Consider the following 21,120-nt stretch of genomic DNA (forward strand, 5'->3'; position numbering starts at 1 on the left):
GTGAGGCTATAGCCGGCTATTTAAAACCATGGGAATAAGAACTGTTCCACTAATTATGTCATTAACTTAAAACCAGTTACTTGCTTTAGAGTGCACATGAAAAAACCAATATATACATTTCAGCTGGGATAATTAAAAAAATTCTGCATATTGTTTCAGATGCTATTCCATAAATGATATAATTAGTTGATCAAATTTTGACTTGTATGTACACTTCACAATGCCCCTTCTCTATCTGAATCTGTTTTGAGAGAGTTTTTCAATCTGATATGTAAATTTTATAACAGGGCCCTACAAAACTAATTACAACTTTATGACTTCATCGATGAAGGATAGCTTCTAATTGCAGTTATGCGCCCATCCTGCCTGTTTTCTTTAAACTTCTTCGACACAATCAAGTTCAAGTAGGTAGCCCCTCCTGCCTGTTCTTATTTCAGTAAATAATAAAATAAATGAAGGGCTGCTCCATGTGTTTTTACCGATCGTGGTTTGAACATAAAAACAGAACTTGTGCAACCAGAATAGTATTTCACTTTACAAATGAACATGTATTTCCTCTTGGGCACGAGCTGTCTATGGGCCTAGGAGATACACAGAAGTGACAGCTTACCTGTTGACAGATCGTGCTTGGAAGTTTTCGTTTTTGAAAATCTGATCGTGCTTGGAATGATGGGTCCATTTTCATAAATTGTTTTCTGTAACTGGATGGAGCTGTAGCAGCTTCCTAGCCCTCATCAAGTCCCCTTTTGGTTGCTTGATAATGAAGTTTTCAGGCAATTTAGAAGTCCTGAAAACAGTGCAGCTCAGGGCTTTTCTTTGTCACTACATAGGAATGATAACAGAACGAAGAGTTAAGAACCCCACAGTTTCTTGATGGACAACAGTGTCCTGTTTTTTTTCGTTTAAAAAAAGAGAGCAGTGCTTAAGAGGAACCAGAGGTTCCTACCCTCTAAAAAAATCTGAGCCATTGATCTTTAGAATCCCTCTTTTCCTCTAATGAGGGGTACTTTGCTAATCATATTAGCACCAAATAGATCAGCTTGTCCCTTTGTTTTCCCCGACGCCGCCGGCGCACCGTGCACCCCGCTCTGCTGCACCTCCCCGGCCGGCCGCGATCCCCGACGGCGGCGCCGTGCCGCCGTAGAGCTGCGGAGTTGAGACCCTCGCCGCTATCTCCCTGTTTTCCCCTGAACGCCGGCGCCAAGCACCCCGCCCGGCCCCGCACCCCTCTCTGCTGCGCCTCCCAGCCGGCCGCGATCCGCGACAGCAACGCCTCGCGGGAGAGCTGCATAGGAGAGACCCTCAACGCTAATCTCTTATCTGAATCCGTGACAGCTTGCTGCACGGCTCAAAACAGAGGCTCGTGATCTAGGTTCTCGTGGGCTAGGGTTCAGCGGCGAGGATTCTTCTACCTAGGAGCTCTGCAACGCGAAGCAGTGACTGGGTGGCGTGGAACCCCAGCGCTGAGGCAGGGAATCACATACGTTGCACCGGCAGAGCTTAGAAGATCACCAAGGTGAGTCCTGCAACCATTGATATGATAAGATGTCTTCAATTTTCTTGTGCTATATCAGTAGGAGTGTCGTGGCACACACATGAATTTTTATGGTAATGTTGAATTAACATGATCTAGATCTCTAAAATTAATTTGTGGTGTTTCTGTTGCTATTCAAAATAGATATGCAGATCTGCACAAATGTGAACACATATGCTAATTTGTTTATATTGGAATCTGATGAGAAAATATGGATAAATTATGATCTGCTTTGTGGAGATATGCCCAGATGTTTGTAGGGGCATAAATAAAGTAATATAGATAGAGAGATATTAGTTTCAATAAGTAGGTTGTAGTGGTACAGGATTTCAGTTTTAAACTAGGCATATAGCTAATTTTTAATAGTATCTTCAGAATTTGTAGAATCAGGGAATGAATAACTAGGCGAAGCTTTTAGGCAAAGAAAATATGAAGATTCAGAGTACGGCCTATGGCATGAATAACTGCAATGCTGGGGGTAATGGCTGGCCTCAGAAACGTGAAATGGTAATTAGATTATATAATGAAAAATATCACCAAAGAGATGATGCTGTAAGTTGTATGCTAGTTTATGTTTGACAGCCAGCTGGTGACTATAATGGAAGATTTGTGCTGTCAAATTTTAACCATATGAATAACTTAAGTTCAGATAAGACCAATATTTTGAATCAGGGAAACCGTATTGATGCTTCAGGGAACAATCACACATCATAGTTGGAGTGCATACATTAAATAATGAACCATATTGCTATTGAATTTGTCTGAATAAATAATAGTCAGATATCATCCCTATTGGCTAGATTTATTATCTTTATTTGGCAATTTTCTTTTACTGATTCAATGATATGGTGCAGGAAGATATGGTTGATCTGAGTATAGAGGCTCTATTAGATTATCAAGAAATTGTCAGCAAGACATTCCGTAGCGAGAAAGAAGGTTATGAATTCTACAACAACTATGCTATGGAGAAGGGATTTTCTGTAAGGAAATGTTACATGGAAAGAGATCAAACTACTAAAGAAATATGTTTAAGGAGGTTTGTTTGTAGTCGTCAAGGGTTCCGTGCAGCTAAGCACATGAAGAAAGCAAATAAGAAGAGGAAGCCACGGGACATTAGTCGCTGTGGGTGTGCAGCCAGAATGGTAATTGCACGGAATAAGGAGATGGGACTGTGGTATGTCAAGGACTTTATTGATGAGCACACCCATGAATTGGCAGCATCAGATTTAGCTTGCCTCTTACATTCACATAGAAGAATCAGTGATGAGCAGAAAGCCGACATAATTGAGATGGAAATTGCAGGAGTACGCAAACACCAAATCATGAACATTCTTGAAATGCAGTATGGTGGATATGACAAGGTCAGATGTGTATCAAGGGATGCATATAACTTTTGCTATAGGTACAAGTTGGGAACGATTGCTAAATGAGATTCTCAAACTATGATACGTCACATGGTGGCACGACAGGAGAGAGATCCAGATTTTTCCTTCAAATATCTGATTGATGAAAAGGGCCACCTGAAGCAACTATTCTGGTCCGATACTCAATCTTGTCTAGACTATGAAGCATTTGGTGATGTTGTGGTTTTTGATAGTACTTACCGGACCAAAGGATACAACTTGCCATTTGTGCCTTTTGTTGGGTTGAATCACTACCGAAGCACAGTTGTATTTGGTTGTGGCATTCTTTCCAATGAAACGTTCGAGGCATATGAGTGGCTGTTGCAAACATTCTTGACTGCCATGTCCCAGAAACATCCAATTTCGGTCATCACTGATGGAGACCTTGCTATGCAGAAAGCTATCAGAATTGTTTTGCCTAGTAGTAACCATAAGTTGTGCACCTAGCATATTGAGCAAAACATATTACAGAATCCTCATAATTCTAAAATTGCTCAAGCGTTCAGAGTATTTGTATATGATCGTTGTTCTATACCGGAGATTTGAGAGGAAATGGGATGAATTCATGGAAAAGAATAGAATTTCAAGTAAGCACACATGGGTGTATCAAATGTACTAGATGAAGAACTTGTGGTGCGCAGTGAGAGTCTAAACTCAAAATTACATACTCATCTTGATAGAAAGATGACACTATTTGATATGTTGCAGCACTATGAGCATTGCTTGTCCAACCTGCGGCGAAATGAGGCTAAGTTAGATGTTACAGCATCACAATTTGTCCCATTCACTGACTTGGATGATGCTGATAATATTGAGAAGGATGCTGCAGAAGTGTTTACACCTACTGTTTTTGCCTTGGTGAAGAAGAAAATTGGTTGTATAAATAATTATGCTATCTGTGAAATACTCGATGGGGGTGAAAGGGTAACATATGTCGTTTCTGCGAAGAACAATAATGATTGGAAGTTCTATGTTGATTGTGACTTCACAGAATCCATGTTAGACAAGATTGGTTGCTCTTGTTGCAAGCTGTAGCGTGATGGCATACCTTGTGGTCACATTTTCTATGTCTTCAAAATATTACAGGTTGACAGAATTCCCTAGTGCTGTGTTCGTAGGAGATGGACCATGACTACAAAGTCTGCATTTCCTCCAATTAGGAAAAGTGACATGTATGATTCTTGTCATAGTCTTGACAAGTATCGTGAGTTGCGCAATTTAAGTCATGAAGCATCTTTCAGAGCAGCGCAGTCCAATGAATCATATGTACACATGAAGGGTGTTCTCAGTGAGGGTGGTTGGGGCGGACGGGTCGACGCCGCCGGTGCGGCGGCGTCGCCCAAGGGCGACGATGGCGGGGTGTCGGGCATGGTGCGGCGCGGTAGGGAGGCCAGCGTGCGGGTGCTGCACAGCGAGGGGCCAGCGCGCGGGCGCTACACGGCGAGGGGCCGGCGCGCTAGGTGAGCGGAAGCGAAGAAATTCGAGGTGGAACCCGGACTCCTGATACCATGAAAGACAATGAATTGGGAAAAATGGTGAATGATTAATGGGAGCAAAGGCTCAAGTACATATAGGCAAGGATGTTCACTGGAGTAGGGAATAATCCTATCAGGGAGAATCCTTGCCTATTATAACCAATTAACCAAACCAGGGGGAGGCGCACAAGGCAACAAGCCTGTGCAGCCGCACCACCCTAAACCCAAGGGTCTTGCCTAACATAGCAAGATCCCTGCCTAATATAGCCCACGCTAACAATTACTCACCCAACTATATTAATTACTGAATGTGCAAAAGGTGAAGAACATACAAGCATGTATTGAGGCAGCAGTTGAAGCTGGTTTCCTAACACTCTGCATGGGAAAGAATGCCATACACTAACATACCCCAACAAAACGATAGGTACGCCTAATGATGCATACAATACTATCTATCACACACCTCATGCATGATACATCAATTGTGATATGCAGCAAGTCTTGTGGTGTCTATGTTATCAAATATATGTTGGAATGGAACGGAATTCAAATGCGTAACAATTTTACACAGGTGCATGCATTGCTACAGTTATATCCATTTCTAACTTCATTAGTACATATACAACCTTTTTTAACAAATGACAAGCCTTTTACTATAGGATCAAATGGACATTTTCCGAAGAAAGATATGTTGCAGGCTGTTGCGTTCAGAAAACAACAAATGTCGAAAAGCATCATACAAGGAGCCTCTCACAGTTTGTGCAATTGCCTGCCTGACTAAGATTTCTTTCATTAGATTAATATTTCACGCAAACATGTTTGATGGCTTTTGTTTCAATTCTCTTCAGAAAGAACTTTACTTGGCTGCAAATCCAAAAGTTAGTGGATCAGATGGTGAAGTATGCATAATCGGCACAAGAACTGGTAACATAAACCACAAGACCGGGAAAAAGTCAGATAATAAGACCAACAACCCAAATGATCAAGCAAAACCGTCAAAAGCCCAGAAGAAATGGGGCCGACCAAGGAAAGATGGGCACAATACCAAGGCTATCACAAAAAATGGAACCAACAAAAGTGAGATGTCAACTGTTGCACGTGATCCTGGTGCTAACAAAAGAATCTCCAATCCAAGCCAGTACAGGAAGAGCCCTTACAGCAAATCCTAGAGTGTCATCACTACTTTAGTTCTACCAGCATCTTTTACCATTGGCTACGAGCATCATGTGCTTTAGTTTAAATTTGTACAGAGATGAAGTCATATTATTGATTACATTGTTACTTTTAGTGGGACTATAATTTTTCATCCTTCAATAGCTCATTTTTTTCCAACACAAATGTGTAATATGTTTTCATCTTTTCTAAAAAATTGAGTTATTACCATCTTAGCACATTGTTATCGAGACAGGTGGAGAAACACCAAAGGTGTATTTCAAGTGTAAGAGGTACTGCAATCAGTCATATTAATCTAGCAATTTTTCAAACCTTTATAGCTTTGGCATTGTTTTTGCTAGCCCAATTTTCGGGTTACCACTTTTGTGGCTGGGCTCATCTGAGTAGCAGTTGAGTGTCTGCCAAACCACGCAAATTGATTTGTAGAGCATATAACACTTGTAACTACAAATAAGGCACCATGACCAGTGTATCTAGAGTATTTGTCAGTGGTTTTTTGCCCAAAAGATATGGATACAAGTGTAACCAGACTTCTACGAGAAGATCTTTAATTTTACTAATTTTGACAAGTCTTATTTTAGTGTGCTGTCGTGGAGAAAATTCATAGTAACATAGTCTTGCTGAATGAGCTCCTCCATTAGTGATACTACATTCTGCTTAAAACTGGCACCGCTCCTAATTTTCAAACCGAATGTATACATGTTCTATTTTACTAATTATTACTATGGGCTCAGAAAATGACCTGCCAGTTATATATAGTATCAATCACTGTTGTTTGCCTACATGAGCCGAAAACAACCTCTACTTTATATTTCTGCTACATAGTCACAATCGAAACTAATACAATTGTGAACACGTTTGTGGAGGATGCATCCATAGCACAAAAGAAAGCCAATGTGTTAATCATTTTCTATTCTTCCCTCTCTAGCTCTGACATGTTGGTTAAGGTAAAATGGTAGCATAAAAAAAATTAGCACAGCACATTATGCCACTTGAGATGCATCGCCATTAGCTTCAATTAATACCTCAAAAATCTGTGAGACTAGATGGGCTGAAACGAACCAAGACACAGTAAATTGCAAGAGAATGCAGACTCATGCTTTAGATCGGAGTTCAGATTACGAACCAAGAGCTCAGATGGATCGGATGAATTAATGAATAGCAAGAGCAGAGCGGCTTGCCAGAGGTGTCGGAGCCTCGCCGGTGTCCGTGGCGCCAACTTGAGGGATGGGAGAACATGTCGCTTCTTGCCGGGAGGGGTCTGGTATGTCGTCGGCGGCGGCGCGAGCTCACCCAACGTTGTGCCCCCATGCCCTATGCCAGCCCCGCGCCTCCCAGTCGTCAGTCCACACCTTGACGCTGCGCCGTTTACCCAGGCCCCGCCCCTTCCGTTCACGCCGCCATCGCCGGACCTGACATGCAGCGACGGGGGGTGGCCTTTGGCGGTGCCGGCAGCGACAGCGATGAAGATGACGTCCGTGCTGCACCGCGTAGACGGCCCTGCTTCTCGCCTGTGCCGCGCCGCCATCCCCGGACGGGGGTCATGCACCGGCAGGGACCTGGCCGGCGGCGGCGGCAACAGCGACAGCGGAAGCGACACGACTGGACTTGATCGATTGTTGAAAGGATAAAGGAACATAGGAATATGAAAAGTACTAAAATACCCTTTAGATGATTTCTATAAGTGGTTTCTGACCCACAAAATAATAGTTCCTGGCCCACATGTTTAGTTCTTCGTAACTGGTTCCTCTTATTTTTAAACCATTAGATCTGAACCCATCAACGGCTCATAAAAACTCCAAGCACTCAAACTTCTTCTATTAGTAATTGAAAATAGGATGTTGAAACTAGACGTTCTCGGAAGCTAGTAAACTACTGAAACTAAAAGCAAATGTAAGTTGCTGGACTGCTAAAAAGCATGTGTGTAGTACCTAGTTATGCAGAAAGATTGGGGATGAAATATCTATCCCATAAGAATTCAAAGAAATTGAAATTATATCCCACAAAAAAAACTTATCCCCACCCTCTCACGGAGGGCCCACTAATCAAAATATTCTTGGTTGAACTCTACCTCGACGAAACTCCTTACCGGCAAAAACAATGTTTCCGCGATGTTTCTACCTTCCCCGACGTGTTTTTTTTCACCGAGGTTGTGTTTAGATGCGAAAAGTTTACGAAAAGTGAAGCTGAAAAGTACTGTAGTATTTTTTTTGTATGTGGTAAATATTGTCCTATCATGATTCATCTCGCAACGTACATCCAAACTGTGCAATAAATTATTTTATTTATCCACATTTAGTGTTCCATATATATGTCATTAACTATATTTAATATTTTGATGTGATTTCGATGTGACTGAAAGTTTGGAAATTTTAGGACAACTAAACACACAGCCCGAGGCAAAATGTACCCGCCCGCCTGTACCCACCCGAAATTTCCGCCCGTCACTTCTCACCCCACGCTCTCCTTCCCCTGCCCCGCCCGTCAATCGCCATCTCCTTCGCTGCCCCCGCTCCGCCGCACGTCCCACCACGCCTCGCTCCACCGCTCGCCGCGCCGCCGCCCTTGCACGTCCCTCCGCACGTTGAGGCCCGGAACGTCTGCCGGTCCGCCGGGCTCTTGCGCTGAGGCGCCGCCACGGAGTCCACCCATCAAAGCCCTCCCGTCGCGCGACTCCCCTTACCCGCCGCCGACGCAGGAGCCGTGGATCCGCGCCGTCCTGCTGCAGTGCCAGCCCTGCTAATGCATGAGCCACGGATCCGCGCTGTCCCGCTGCCGTCCCGCCTGAGTGCCTGACCGATGCGCACGCCACGGATCCGCCGCCGCTTCGGCCTCCTCCTGCCCCACGACGGTCTCGGCACCCAGTGATCGGCTCCCGAATAGCGGCGCCGGAGTGGTGGCCCTGGTAGCAGTGGAGCTGTGGTGCGGGATGGTGGTGGGATCATGCGTCACTGTGGTGGCGCGGCCATGGGATGCGTCACTATGGGGGTGTTGGGCGGATCCGATCTGGTGAAGATTATCGAGCAACTCGGCAGAACAGGTCTGGGATGTGCACACACAACTTTGGCGACGATCTGTTGTTAACTGGAATTGCACATTGTTGCTAAACCTTGTTGCAGTTATTACTGACTATGATTACGTCGTTGCACACACGAACGGAGAGCTAATTGGAACTCAAGTAAGTCTTTGGGCACCGCAAGCAAGTCTTGTATCCAGTGACGGGCTGAATCTGATATCAACAAATTTAGTTGCAAGGAAATGCTAGTAAAGGAAGCAAAATCAAGTTACTGACTGGGCCTGCTACTCTACTAGAATATCTGGCTGCTCTAGGTTCTTGTATATGCTGATACAGAACTTTTGCTTTCTGCAGAGTTTGAAATCATTTCTCGGAGAAGACAAGCTGAAGGTGAGCCTATGTGTGTATTCACTTTCTTTCACTGATTCCATTGATCCAACATCAGGCTTGCTAAAGTTTTGCATATGTTTTTCAGGAATTTATTAATTTCACCCTTCATTACATTGCAGACTTGGATATCCCAATTAAAAGGTCGGTGAGGAACCCTATTAAATAACTATGTTCTGCACTAGCTCATTGATCATTACTGAACACACATAGGCTGTTTGCTCAGGGGTACCTTCATAGAGTTCCGAAGAGGAATGATTAATGTTTCTCCGATAGGAAGAAACTGTAGTCAAGAATAACGTGATGAAAATTCGAGAAGTACGATAAGGTAATGAATCCTTTACTAGGATCAGTAACCTTTCTTAGTCGGAGGTGGAAAGTTATCGAAGATACATGAACGGAAACAAGGTATTTCCTGCAGGTGCATAACATTCGACTTAAAATGGTATCTGTGCTTCGTGAAAAGTTTGCTCACTTGAACTTGACATTTTCTATTGGAGGGTCAGATTAGTTTTGATGTGAATAGCCTAGACTTTTATGCATATTTCTTTTTTGACAATAATAAGAAGCATGGTATTTAATACTGATGCACTAAAATAGTAAAATTACAGGTATTTCCCCAAGGTTGGGACAAAACGTACTGCTTGAGATACTCTTGAGGAATTTCAAGAAATTCGTTTCTTTGGGGATAAGACCTACAAGGTGATATGTCAGTATTATTAGTATCTTATCATATAAAAGTATTTAATTTGTTTATGTGGATATGTAGCTTCTTGTTCGGACCCCAAATTACTAAAATAGCGTGTTTTGATATATGTTTTTTTTGCAAGCCACTGATATATATTTTTATGTAGTTTAGAGCAAGACGCCAGATAGCATAGCTCTAGGCCAAGCCCTGCTGCCACAATACAGCTCTTAGGCATGATTGACTCAGTTTCTAATTTCATAGCCCAAGTTAATTCTATATATAATTTTTTCTATGTAGATGTTATGTAGGGCTTAGGCAAGATTGACCCAGTTTCTAATTTCAATGTCCATTTATTCCATTTATTGACCCTACTGCAGGTCCACTCTTAATTCTTGGTATGAACTTCAGTAAGGTGATGCATCTGTGCATTGTGCTCTTTGTGGAAAATAAAAAAAAACGTCCAGTAGAGATCAAAGCTGTTTTCTTTAGAATTTTTTTGGTCCCATCATTGTTGAAATACATGTCAAGTGGGATTATGGGGATTATGTATTTCCTTCTGTAAGAGATGGTTCAGATTAAAAAGATTATTAATTGTGGCTTGTGTCGAATAGCTTGGTTGTTAATTTGGGCCTCCTTGTTTCTCATATTTTCTGGCGCTTTTTCTGCTTTGGGTGAGCAGGGAGAGGATCAGAGAAACGATGAGGATGATGTAGGCCAGGTCTTTATATATGATAATGTCCCTAGCTATTAAATGGTTTGAGAGATAAAAAGGAATCAGGATGTACTTCTTTCTATATTGAAGTAAGCAGCTTTCAAATGGAGTGGAATTAAATTAATCTTTTTCTTGCCTCGGTGGTTAACATGGAGCTAGCTGGTGCTTCATCCTATGTTCAGAAATGTTTAAGCTGCAGACTATTAAGCCGTGTCCGTCGCTGACAACACATGACGAAAATTCAGGAGGAATTGTTTGAGATTATATTTTTTTACTTGAAATGTCAAAATTTGCAAATGGATCCATTCTTGTCATTGATTTGAGGCTTTGCTTGGTCTTGCAGGACACATCAGCTCACATTAGTCTGAAACTAAGATTCATGGCTGGTGTTGTGTGTTCTGTTAACCGTATATATGGTCTACTTCATGCTGTGAATTAGCAGTCTAAGTTACATTGATCTGGTGAAAGAAGACCAGCTTTTTCTCTAGAAGAGGGCAAAAATAATCTAATAATAGGTCTTTATGTTTATAATGGGGGATAAACATGAGCTGCAGCAGCTGCAATTACATTTGAATCAATTTGTTTATCTGCTTACCTCCATTGTCATTTGTTTATCTGCTTCGTTTATCTGCTTACCTCCATTGTCATTTGTTTACTATCAAACTGGTTACACTGCTATGATGAATAATTACTGAGACGTATTGTAGTGACTGCAGTAGTAAAGAAGTGATTTAAATACTCATTACCATGTCTATACTGGGAACACGATTATCTGCATTATACAAGGCAAATGGAATCGCTAGGTGTCATCCTAATTGTTGGACTATATTGAGCCCATGTGTATAGAGGCCCATCTATAGGCCCATGTGTAGTTATTATATATACCCACCCTTCTAGGGTTGGAGAAATAGAGCAATTATTCTCTCCATCATGGTATCATTAGCTTAGGTTTAGGTTTTCACCTCCTCTGTTTCCAGCCGCGCTCCTCTGGTGCCCGCCGCCGCCGGCTCATGGCCGGCCGGCCGCCGGCGCCGCCGGCCTCCTCCTCCCTTTCCCTCTCCTCTTTCCCTCCCCTCCCTTCCTCCTCCTCTGCTCAGGCTGCAGGCGCCGTGGACGTGTCGCCCCCGCTTCCCCATGGTGCTGCAGCCGCCTCCGCCGCCTGGGCCCAGCACTCTGCTCCGGCCGCAGGCGCTCCAGCCGCCGCCGCCTGGCCCGGCACCTCCCCTGCTCGCGCGCCGCCGGTCGCGTGGCCCAAAGCCACCGCCGTCGCCCTGGCAGCGCTCGCCCCCCTGCCCGATCCGGCCGCTTGCCGCCGCCGCGCTGGCGCGCCGGCCGGAGGGGGGTAGTGGGGGACGCGGAGCCACAGATCCAGGCGCCGCCGGGGCCGCCTGGACCACAGGCACCGCCGGGCCGCCCGAGCTGCAGCCGCCGCCCAGCCTGGGCCGCACGCGCCTGCTGCTGTGAGGCGCCTGGGGCGGCTGCTGCAGCAGCTGCCGCCGCGCAGGCCGCCCGCGCCGCCGTCGCCGCTGGGAAGCTGCCCGCCACCGACGCCGCGCCAGATCCCGCGTGGCCTGGCCTCGGGATGTCGCCCGAGGACGCGCCGATCTCCGCCGCCGCCCTCCGCTGGCATCAGGCCGACGCCGCTCTCGCCGCGGCCCTCCGCGTGGCTGCCCTCGCCTGGGAGCGCGAGCGTGCCACGGCCGACGCCCTCGCCCTCCGGGTCGCCGAGGCGGAGCGCTTTCCGCATCTCCTCCGGCCAGTTGCCCGTCGACCCCGAGCTCGGCAGCTCCTCCGCCGTGCCGCTTTCTCCGCCTCGGCAGCTCCTCCCGCCGTGCCCCGCCTGCTGGAGCTGGAGCCCGGTACGACCCGACCGACCCCATGGTCGCCCAGCTCCACCTACAGGCCGCCGGCGTCCAGAACATCAGGGCCCTGGTCTCCGTCCTCCTCGATCCCGCGTCCTCCTACGGCCGCTGGCGGGACCAGGTCCTCCTCACCCTCCGCCGCTACGCCCTCGACGACCACGTCCTCGTCGACCCGCCGTTCGAGGCGCGGGACGTGACGTGGCTGCGCCTCGACAGTGTCGCCCTGTCCTGGATCTTCGGGACCATCTCCCTAGATCTGCAGGACCTCGTCAAGACCCACGGCGGCACCGCGCGGCAGGCTTGGGTGGCGCTCGAGGGGCAGTTCCTCGGCAACGCCGAGTACCGCGCCCTCCAGCTCGACGCCACCTTCCGCACCTTCGTGCAGGGGGACCTCTCCGTCGGTGAGTACTGCCGGCGGATGAAGAGCATGGCCGATGCTCTTCACGACCTCGGGGATCCGGTGTCCGATCTGAGTCTTGGTGCTCAATGTCCTATGGGGACTGAGCAGCACCTACGACCACCTGAAGGGCTGGATCGCTTGCCAGAGGCCCTTCCCCACCTTCCTGCAGGTCCGGGACGACCTCGCCCTCGAGGAGATCACCAGGGGTCTCGCACCCGGATCGTCCTCGCCCACCCCCGCCGCGCTCGTTACTACTCCACCGGCCTCCTCCGCTGCTCCTGCCACCTCCCTCCTTGGTGCTGCTACCGCCGGGCAGACCGGAGGAGGGGGAGGGCCGTGGACGTCGCCGGCGACGGGGTGGTGGTGGTGGCACTGGTGGCCCTGCTTCTGGGAGCACCGGTACCGGTGGGGGCCGTCGGGGCGCGCCGACACCGGCTCCAGCTCCGGCTCCCGCTCCTGCCCCTGCCGCTGGAGGTACGTCCTGGCAATCCTTCAGCAACCCATGGTCAGGGCGCATCTCGATGTGGCCGTTCCAGGGTCTTGGAGGGGGGCCTCGTCCTCAGTTCCAGCCGGCGGCCATGTTCACTGGCGCTGCTCCACTTTTCGCGCCGTCCTGGACCCCGCCCGCTCAGCCCAGCCAGCAGCCGACCTGGGCTGGGGGGGACCAGGCCGCTCTGGCGCAGTCCTTCAGCACCATGGGACTGACGCCGCCGACCAGCACCGAGTGGATCGCGGACTCTGGTGCCTCGTTCCACACCACTCCCGATGCTGGTATCCTATCTTCTGTTCGACCCCCACACCCCTCTTGTCCTTCTTCTATCATGGTTGGTGATGGGTCTTGCCTTTCTGTCACCGCCGTGGGTTCTGCTCCTCGTCTTCCTAATGTTTTTGTTGCTCCTCAAATGGTTCACAACCTTCTTTCTATTCGCCAGTTTACTGCTGACAACTCCTGTTCTATCGAATTTGACTCCTCTGGTCTTACTGTGAAGGATTCGGCTTCCCGGCGTCCGCTCCTCCGATGTGACAGCCCGGGGCCCCTTTACACTCTTTGGCTTCCTGCTTCCGCTGCCTCATCTTCGGCTTCTTCGTCTTCTGCGTTTGCCGTGACACCTTCTTCCACCACCTGGCACCGCCGGCTTGGTCACTCCGGCCGCGACGTTTTGGCTCAGCTCCACCGTTGTACCGATGTTCCATGTACTAGGGCTCCTGCTGAGCACCTCTGTCATGCATGCCAGTTAGGTCGTCATGTTAGACTTCCGTTTTCTTTTTCTTCTTCGCATGCTGCGCATGCTTTTGATCTCATTTACTGTGATCTGTGGACATCTCCTGTACTCAGCATGTCTGGCTATAGATTTTATCTGGTCATTGTTGATGAATTTTCTCATTACTCTTGGACTTTCCCTTTGCGCGCCAAGTCTGAGACCTTCCCCACCCTCCTCCACTTATTTGCCTGGGTGTCCACTCAGTTCGGCCTCACCGTTAAGGCCGTCCAGTGTGACAACGGGCGGGAGTTCGATAACTCCACCTCCCGGTCTTCCTTCCTGTCTCGGGGTGTTCAGCTGCGTATGTATTGTCCGTATACCTCCCCTCAGAACGGCAAGGCTGAGCGGATGATTCGCACGACAAACGACGTCGTGCGCACCCTTCTGATCCAGGCTTCTCTCCCCCCGCGCTTCTGGGCTGAGAGCCTCCACACCGCCACCTACCTGCTCAACCGCCTTCCGTCCACTGCTTCTCCTGCTCCTACTCCACACCACGCTCTTTTCGGTACCTCTCCTCGCTACGACCACCTTCGGGTCTTCGGGTGTGCGTGTTACCCTAACACCTCCGCCACCGCTTCTCACAAGCTGGCGCCCCGCTCGACTCGTTGTGTGTTCCTCGGGTACTCCCCTGACCACAAGTGGTACCGATGTTTTGACCTCACCTCTCGCCGCGTTCTGATCTCCCGACACGTCGTCTTCGACGAGTCGGATTTCCCCTACTCCACCTCCTCCACACCTTCTTCTGATCCCGAGCTGGCGTCTCTGTTTCCGACTGACCCGGTGGTTTAACCACCGTTACCTGTCTGTCCTTTTCCTGCAGGTTTTCCCGGCGCACCGGCACCGCTTCCGGTGATCCCTGCTGCGCCGAGCGCGGGCCCGGTGCCCGCGGTCGCGCCACGCGCAGCCCCCGGACCTCCGGTCGTGCCGCGCACGGACCCGGTGTCTCCCGCGGCGCCACGCGCGGCCCCGATGCCTTTCCCTGCACCTGAGCGGTACGCTTAGCCGGTGCAGGTGTACCGGCGTCGCTCGGCGCCGAACCCGGCGCCGCAGCGGTACGCTGAGCCGGTGCAGGTGTACCGGCGTCGTTCGACGTCGACACCGGCGCCACCTCTTGCTCCGGAGGCTCCTGCGACGCCGACACCGGAGCCGTCGCCGCCGCCGCCTCCTCCGGCTCCCTCTCGAGCCGAGCCGGAGGTGTACCACCCGCCGGTCATCCATCGGGATTCTCGGCATATCCATCCCATGGTGACTCGGCGGATGGCGTCCCAGGCCGCGACTCTGTCCGCCACCGAGGGAGTGCCACGGGTCTCTCCGGTACCCTTCTCTGTCCGCGGCGCCTTGACGGATCCTCACTGGTGTCGCGCGATGGAAGAGGAGTACGCGGCTCTTCTTGCCAACCAGACGTGGGACCTCGTGCCGCGTCCGTCTGGTTGCAATGTGGTGACTGGCAAGTGGATCTGGACGCACAAGCGTCGGGCTGACGGCACACTGGAGCGCTACAAGGCTCGCTGGGTTCTCCGGGGGTTCACTCAGCGGCCTGGTGTGGACTATGATGAGACCTTCAGCCCGGTCGTGAAGCCCGCTACGGTGCGCACGGTCCTCTCGCTTGCGCTCTCGCGCACTTGGCCTGTGCACCAGCTGGACGTGAAGAATGCATTTCTTCACGGCACCTTGTCAGAGACTGTTTATTGCTCTCAGCCTGCGGGATTTGTGGACTCGAGTCGTCCGGATATGGTCTGCCGGCTCAACAAGTCTCTCTATGGACTGAAGCAGGCTCCTCGGGCTTGGTACTCTCGGTTCGCCACGATCATGATGACATTGGGGTTCACCGAGGCCAAGTCCGACACGTCTCTCTTCATCTACCGCCGTGGGGATGAGACGGCATATCTGCTGCTATATGTCAACGACATTGTGCTCACAGCTTCCAGTCAGCAGTTACTTCAGAGTGTCATCTCCTCTCTGCAGCAGGAGTTCGCTATGAAGGATCTCGGTCAGCTCCACCACTTCTTGGGCGTCACTATTGAGCCTCACCCGTCTGGTCTTCTCCTTCACCAGCGGCAGTACGCCCTCGATATTCTGGAGCGGGCTGGGATGACTGATTGCAAGCCCTGTTCCACTCCGGTCGACACTCAGGCGAAGCTGTCTGCTGATCTGGGTGATCCGGTGGATGATCCTACTGCCTACCGGAGTCTGGCTGGCGCTTTGCAGTACCTCACCTTCACCAGGCCGGATCTCACCTACACTGTTCAGCAGGTCTGTCTCGATATGCATGATCCCCGGGAGTCACACCTTGCTGCGCTGAAGCGCCTCCTCCGGTACGTCCGTGGCACTGTGGACCTCGGCCTGGTACTTCACCGCTTGCCCTCTGCTGAGCTGGTGGTCTACACCGACGCTGACTGGGCCGGCTGCCCGGACACTCGTCGCTCCACCTCCGGCTACGCCGTCTTCTTGGGCGGCAACCTAGTCTCCTGGTTGTCCAAGTGGCAGCCGGTTGTCTCCCGCTCCAGTGCCGAGGCGGAGTACCGGGCTGTTGCTAACGGCGTGGCGGAGGCGTCCTGACTACGGCAGCTCTTGGCGGAGCTCCACAGCCCGCTCGCCAAGAGCACGCTCGTCTACTGAGGCCCATCTAGAGGCCCATGTGTAGTTATTATATATACCCACCCTTCTAGGGTTGGAGGAATAGAGCAATTATTCTCTCCATCACTAATCCTACTGCTCTGCCTCTTTATCCTTTTAGTCAGTGTTTGACATTTTTTTGTTGATTTGTCACTGCCACACTTATTTCTAAAGATTTGCTGCTACCATTTTTCTCTGCATATCTAACAATTTTGTTCCTGTTATTGTCATATTTCTTTAAAAGAAAAGACCGTGTAGTTGTTTTCGTAAAGCCACCAATGTACCCCAGATATTATGTGGTCATCATTCTGTAGCTATTTTTTCTGCCTTAGAGTAGAATGTATGATGATCATACAAGTTAATGCGCATAACTTGATTGGTGTTTAATCTTCTAGGCTGAAAGACCATGACATGGAATTTAGCAGTAGCAGATTATATTTTACATCACAAAGAGCATTTGAGTAGCTGAAAGAATCACCTTCAATGGAGCTTGAAGCCACTCCTGACGATGAAGTATTCAGCTCAAATGATGAGATGCAAGAGTTGTGGCCTCTGGGAGAAGTAGACCCAAAGAAAGCAAGGTTTCCTTGTTGCACTGTCTGGACTCCTCTCCTGTAGTTTCTTGGCTGGCGCGCTACATTGGGCATGTGGGGATTGCCCGGGAGGATGGAATCGTCATCGAATTTGGTGAGTGTCGATGATCTTGCTTATGGTTCGGCAGCAAGATGCCTTCAGCCTGATAGGAAGAAGGTATGCATCACGCTCAATTGCTTATTCCCTCCTAGATTTATGTTTCTATATCAAGATTTCAAAGACCTTTAGGACCAGGGGACGTAAGTTGGGATCCTGATTCCTGAGTTTGGTTTGTGAAAAATACCTGTACTAGCTTTCATAATGCAGAGATTGTGCTGACTCTGTTACACACCACATGTTGTGGTGGATTGTTTGGCAAGATAGGGACCTGATGGACTCGCCCTCCCTAGGAGGCTCTGAGTAGATTGGATCCTGTTTATTGCCTAACCTCAATAGTTCAGCCGTGTTGCTTATATAGCCACGACATTACAAACTTTCCTAACAAACTTTAACAATATCTGAAACAAATCTGCTAAAAATAGTAACAAACTCTAGCCACTAGATGATGGAGCCGTCGGCTTCTCTTTCTTCTTGCGCCTATACTGGATGCCGATGAAGGCGTCCACAACACCACATCGCTGTTTTTCAGCATTTCATATAGTAAGTTTGTAACTGCAATAAACAAGAAAGGATTAGTTCTCATTTAGTCGAATACCGCACAACTTAATTTCAATCTTAACATGGTGTACTTAAAAACTAAAAAGTGTGCTGAAATTTGACCGATGGAGATTTCATACGTGATTTCAATTTCATACAGTGAACGTAGTGCTGTGTACTTGCTCTTCCATCTACTTCTTTTCTTCACTGTACAGATTTGCTCCTTGGATTTGAATTATTAGAACTTGAGTTAGAAAAATAATGCTTCTCTGTTGTGTATTCTTTATACATTGTTATTGACATTTCAATATTATTTCAGTTGCTGAGTTGAAGAATAAGGTCCAAACGATTTCAATGGCTGCAAAGGATAGGACAGGAGGCAATTGACATGGGTAGCTTCATGAAGCTGATGAGGTTGGTGCTGGGAGACGGATGTGCCATTCGTGGTGAAGGTGATGAATTTCTCCGGCCTTGTCCAAATTGCATCTTGATTCCAAGTTTCTGGGTCTTCTGTGCTGAGTTCCTCCTGGTGATGTCCAAATTGCATCTTGATTCCAAGAATTGCCAAGAATCTTAAATGCTGCATTTTCTGGTATGAAGTAAACTAACATTCCTTTGGCTTTGCTACTTTAATTGACAGTCAACCCTCTTTTTGTAACTTTCTGTGCTTATTCCAAGGATCAAATATGCAGCATAATTAAGCATGGGCTAAAGGTAAATATCCCGTCATGTTACTATTTCAGAAATCACAAGAGATGCTTGATTCTTCTTGAGATCTGTCAGTCAGTGTGTGGGCAAATTCCACCATTGCATCGGATGCAGATTCCATTCCATTCATGTCCTTACTGTTGTGGTCGGTGTGGTGAACTTGGCGCGTCAACTGTTTCTCAGTATGTTAATTCAGTAGTCATTCCATTAGTTCATACTTGTGACGGTCTTGCTGACTCAAATATATGAGGCATTAGTATCATCCCCCTGCAATGGTGAAATTTGGGCTATTCAGAAAAATATATGCCCGTCCATGAAAATGTCTTAGATTCAGAATTTTGGAGTTACTGCCCACATGTGCATTCATTGTTCATGCATTGATCTAGACGGTAGTCAAGAGAATGTGTTAACTGTAGTTTACTGCTAATGTGCCTATGGCCCATATTGTGACTGTTTTGATTTTTGAATTTCACTAATGCAACATCTTTCCATTTGTTGCAGGTTTCAGTGAGGGCCTGTTTGGCATGGCTCCAGCTCTGCATGGAGCAGCTCCACTCCAAAACTCCAGCCAGAGCTAGCTCTGGGTGGAGTTGGAGCTGGCTGGATGGTGTGTTTGGCATGAAAGTTATCCCCAGCTCCAGGAAAGGAGATTTTGAGGGTGAATTGTCCTTTTTGCCCTTAGTTCATGGGACCCACATGTCATACTCTTTAGCTCTAAGTTTATTTGCAGAACGCCCCCTAGAGCTTCTATCTTCTTGTGAACTATACCCCTCCCCTCTCTCTTCTTTCTCATATAGGTGGGCCATCCCAAATCCACAAGCAAGCCGAGGGACACCGTCGTCGCCCGCCGCTCGATGCCGGCGAGGAAGGAGACGGCTGCTGCTGCTCCGGCGGCGGCATCGATCCCATCAAGGATGCAAATCGCCGCATGCCCTTGCCTCCCGATGGTGCCACCTGAGGCGACCTCCGCGCGCGTCGTCCCGCGCGGTGAGCACCACGGTGAGCACCGGTGGTGAGGGACCGGCGGGGAGGGAGGGGAGGGCGCCAACGGCGGGGACGGAGGGGAGGCCGCCGTCAGTGGTGAGCGCCACGGTGAGCACCAGTGGTGAGGATGGCGGGGTGGCACGGCCGGTGAGGAAGGGGCCGTCGACGGCCGCGGTGGGGAGATGTGGGGAGGGGAGGATGGGGTGGCGCGGGCGGGGAGGGAGGGGCCACCAGCGGCGGCGGCGGCGAGATGCGGGGAGGGGAGGGCAGGGTGGCATGGGCGGGGAGGAAGGCCCCCCCCCGGCGGTGGTGGCGGCGAGATGCGGGGAGGGGAGGGCGGGGTGGCGTGGCCGGGGAGGATGGGGCCGCCGCCGGCGGTGGCGGCGAGATGCGGGGAGCGGAGGAGGAGGTCGCGCGGTCGGGGATGGTGAGCCGCTGGCGGCGGCGGTGGGAAGGGCGGGCGGCGAGGAAGAAGGGTCGGGTAGGAGGCGTGGGTCGAGGAAGAAGGAAAAGAAAGAACGAACCGTTTTTCTGTGTAAAGGGTGGCAGTGGTGGGTAATTTCACCCCAACTCCATGTCTAGGTTCATAACAGATGTTTCTAGAGCTGCAAAAGAGGTGCTCCAAAACTCCAAGAAAAAATGAACTACAGCTCTAGAGTTTTGGAGCTCCATGGAGTTCTGGAGTTGGTCTGTTTGGCAAGAAAATTGTTTGGAGTTGCTGGAGTTCAGCTCTGGAGCCATGCCAAACAGGCCCTGAATCAATTACAGTGGAAAAGCAGTATCATTTGAATCGTGAATTACTTGACTGAAGAAACACCTCTGTTCACCATCTATATGAAATTATGAGTAAAAATAGAGCTGCTATTTGCTTTGTGTTATTCAAGTCTTCAGAATCCAAACATGGCTTTGTTTATTGTCTTTGAAACAATTACAGTCATCTTAGGCGTTTTCTTGCATGGTGAACATATTGTCGCTTGACTTCGATCTTTCAGGACTTCACCTGAAAGAACTACAACTTTTTAAGAGAGAGCAATAGAAATAAAAATGTTTTCCCGTGAACCGTACCCTGAGGATGTTTGTGGCTCCGTCGAGTAAAAAGTGATTACCTTATGTAAAATGTTGCTTGTTGTTGCTAAAATTTAGTGTGACTATTTTTTTTCGCAACATCATTCTTCAAACACGTGCGTGCCGCATGTGCACCCTACTAGTCACTGAAAGCTTCCACTGGAATTTAAAAAATTATAGAAGCAAATCAACTTCTTCTCTGAGTAATTGAGCTATTAGTCCTGTTCTAACTTCTCTCGTGTGTTTTGTTGTGATTGAGTTTAGTCAACAAGCTACTGAATGTAGCTAAAAATACTGATAATTGGATCTTGGCATTACTGTACCTAAAACTGTACGAAGAAGTTATTGTAGAAATTCTTGAATCACCTAAAAATGTGAGAAAAATCAACTCGATGCACATAAAAAAATACTGAATAAACGGATCTTTGGATTAATGAATCCAAAGCATACATAGAATTTACTAGATGTATTACTGAATCTACATGTGCATTGGTATTACTGGATGTACACACGTATGCATTACTGAATAACTGAAAAGTGAAAACTGTCCATTAATGAATCTAAGCATGCAAATGGGTACTACTATATAATGATTCCTCAGAGAC

At 48.6% G+C, this 21,120-nt stretch overlaps 1 protein-coding gene, 1 long non-coding RNA gene and 1 other non-coding gene across 52 annotated transcripts; all 3 read left to right on the forward strand.

Annotated features, from left to right (window-relative positions):
* The first annotated feature begins 574 nt into the window (after nt 1-574).
* LOC120639660 lies at nt 575-3,971 on the forward strand. Its single transcript, XR_005661535.1, has 2 exons — nt 575-1,516; nt 2,389-3,971. It is a non-coding gene; the product is annotated as an uncharacterized LOC120639660 (long non-coding RNA).
* A 427-nt stretch (nt 3,972-4,398) lies between these two features.
* LOC120639661 lies at nt 4,399-5,838 on the forward strand. Its single transcript, XM_039915526.1, has 4 exons — nt 4,399-4,836; nt 4,908-4,983; nt 5,072-5,167; nt 5,261-5,838. The coding sequence occupies exons 1-4, from the start codon at nt 4,802-4,804 to the stop codon at nt 5,579-5,581; spliced, it is 528 nt and encodes a 175-aa protein (XP_039771460.1). The 5' UTR covers nt 4,399-4,801; the 3' UTR covers nt 5,582-5,838.
* Nucleotides 5,839-8,001: 2,163 nt separating this feature from the next.
* On the forward strand, nt 8,002-19,218 carry LOC120639662. Of its 50 annotated transcripts, none has more exons than XR_005661550.1 (8): nt 8,009-8,763; nt 8,956-8,991; nt 9,077-9,132; nt 9,215-9,409; nt 9,600-9,690; nt 10,054-10,088; nt 16,924-17,278; nt 18,078-18,867. It is a non-coding gene; the product is annotated as an uncharacterized LOC120639662 (transcript). The 50 variants fall into 50 exon arrangements; XR_005661552.1 differs by lacking the exon at nt 10,054-10,088 and adding an exon at nt 10,356-10,477; XR_005661545.1 differs by having other exon boundaries at nt 9,215-9,396.
* Nucleotides 19,219-21,120: the final 1,902 nt, after the last annotated feature.

The sequence above is a fragment of the Panicum virgatum genome, chromosome 7K (genome assembly GCF_016808335.1).
Source record: "Panicum virgatum strain AP13 chromosome 7K, P.virgatum_v5, whole genome shotgun sequence".
In the NCBI taxonomy this organism is placed as follows: domain Eukaryota; kingdom Viridiplantae; phylum Streptophyta; class Magnoliopsida; order Poales; family Poaceae; genus Panicum; species Panicum virgatum.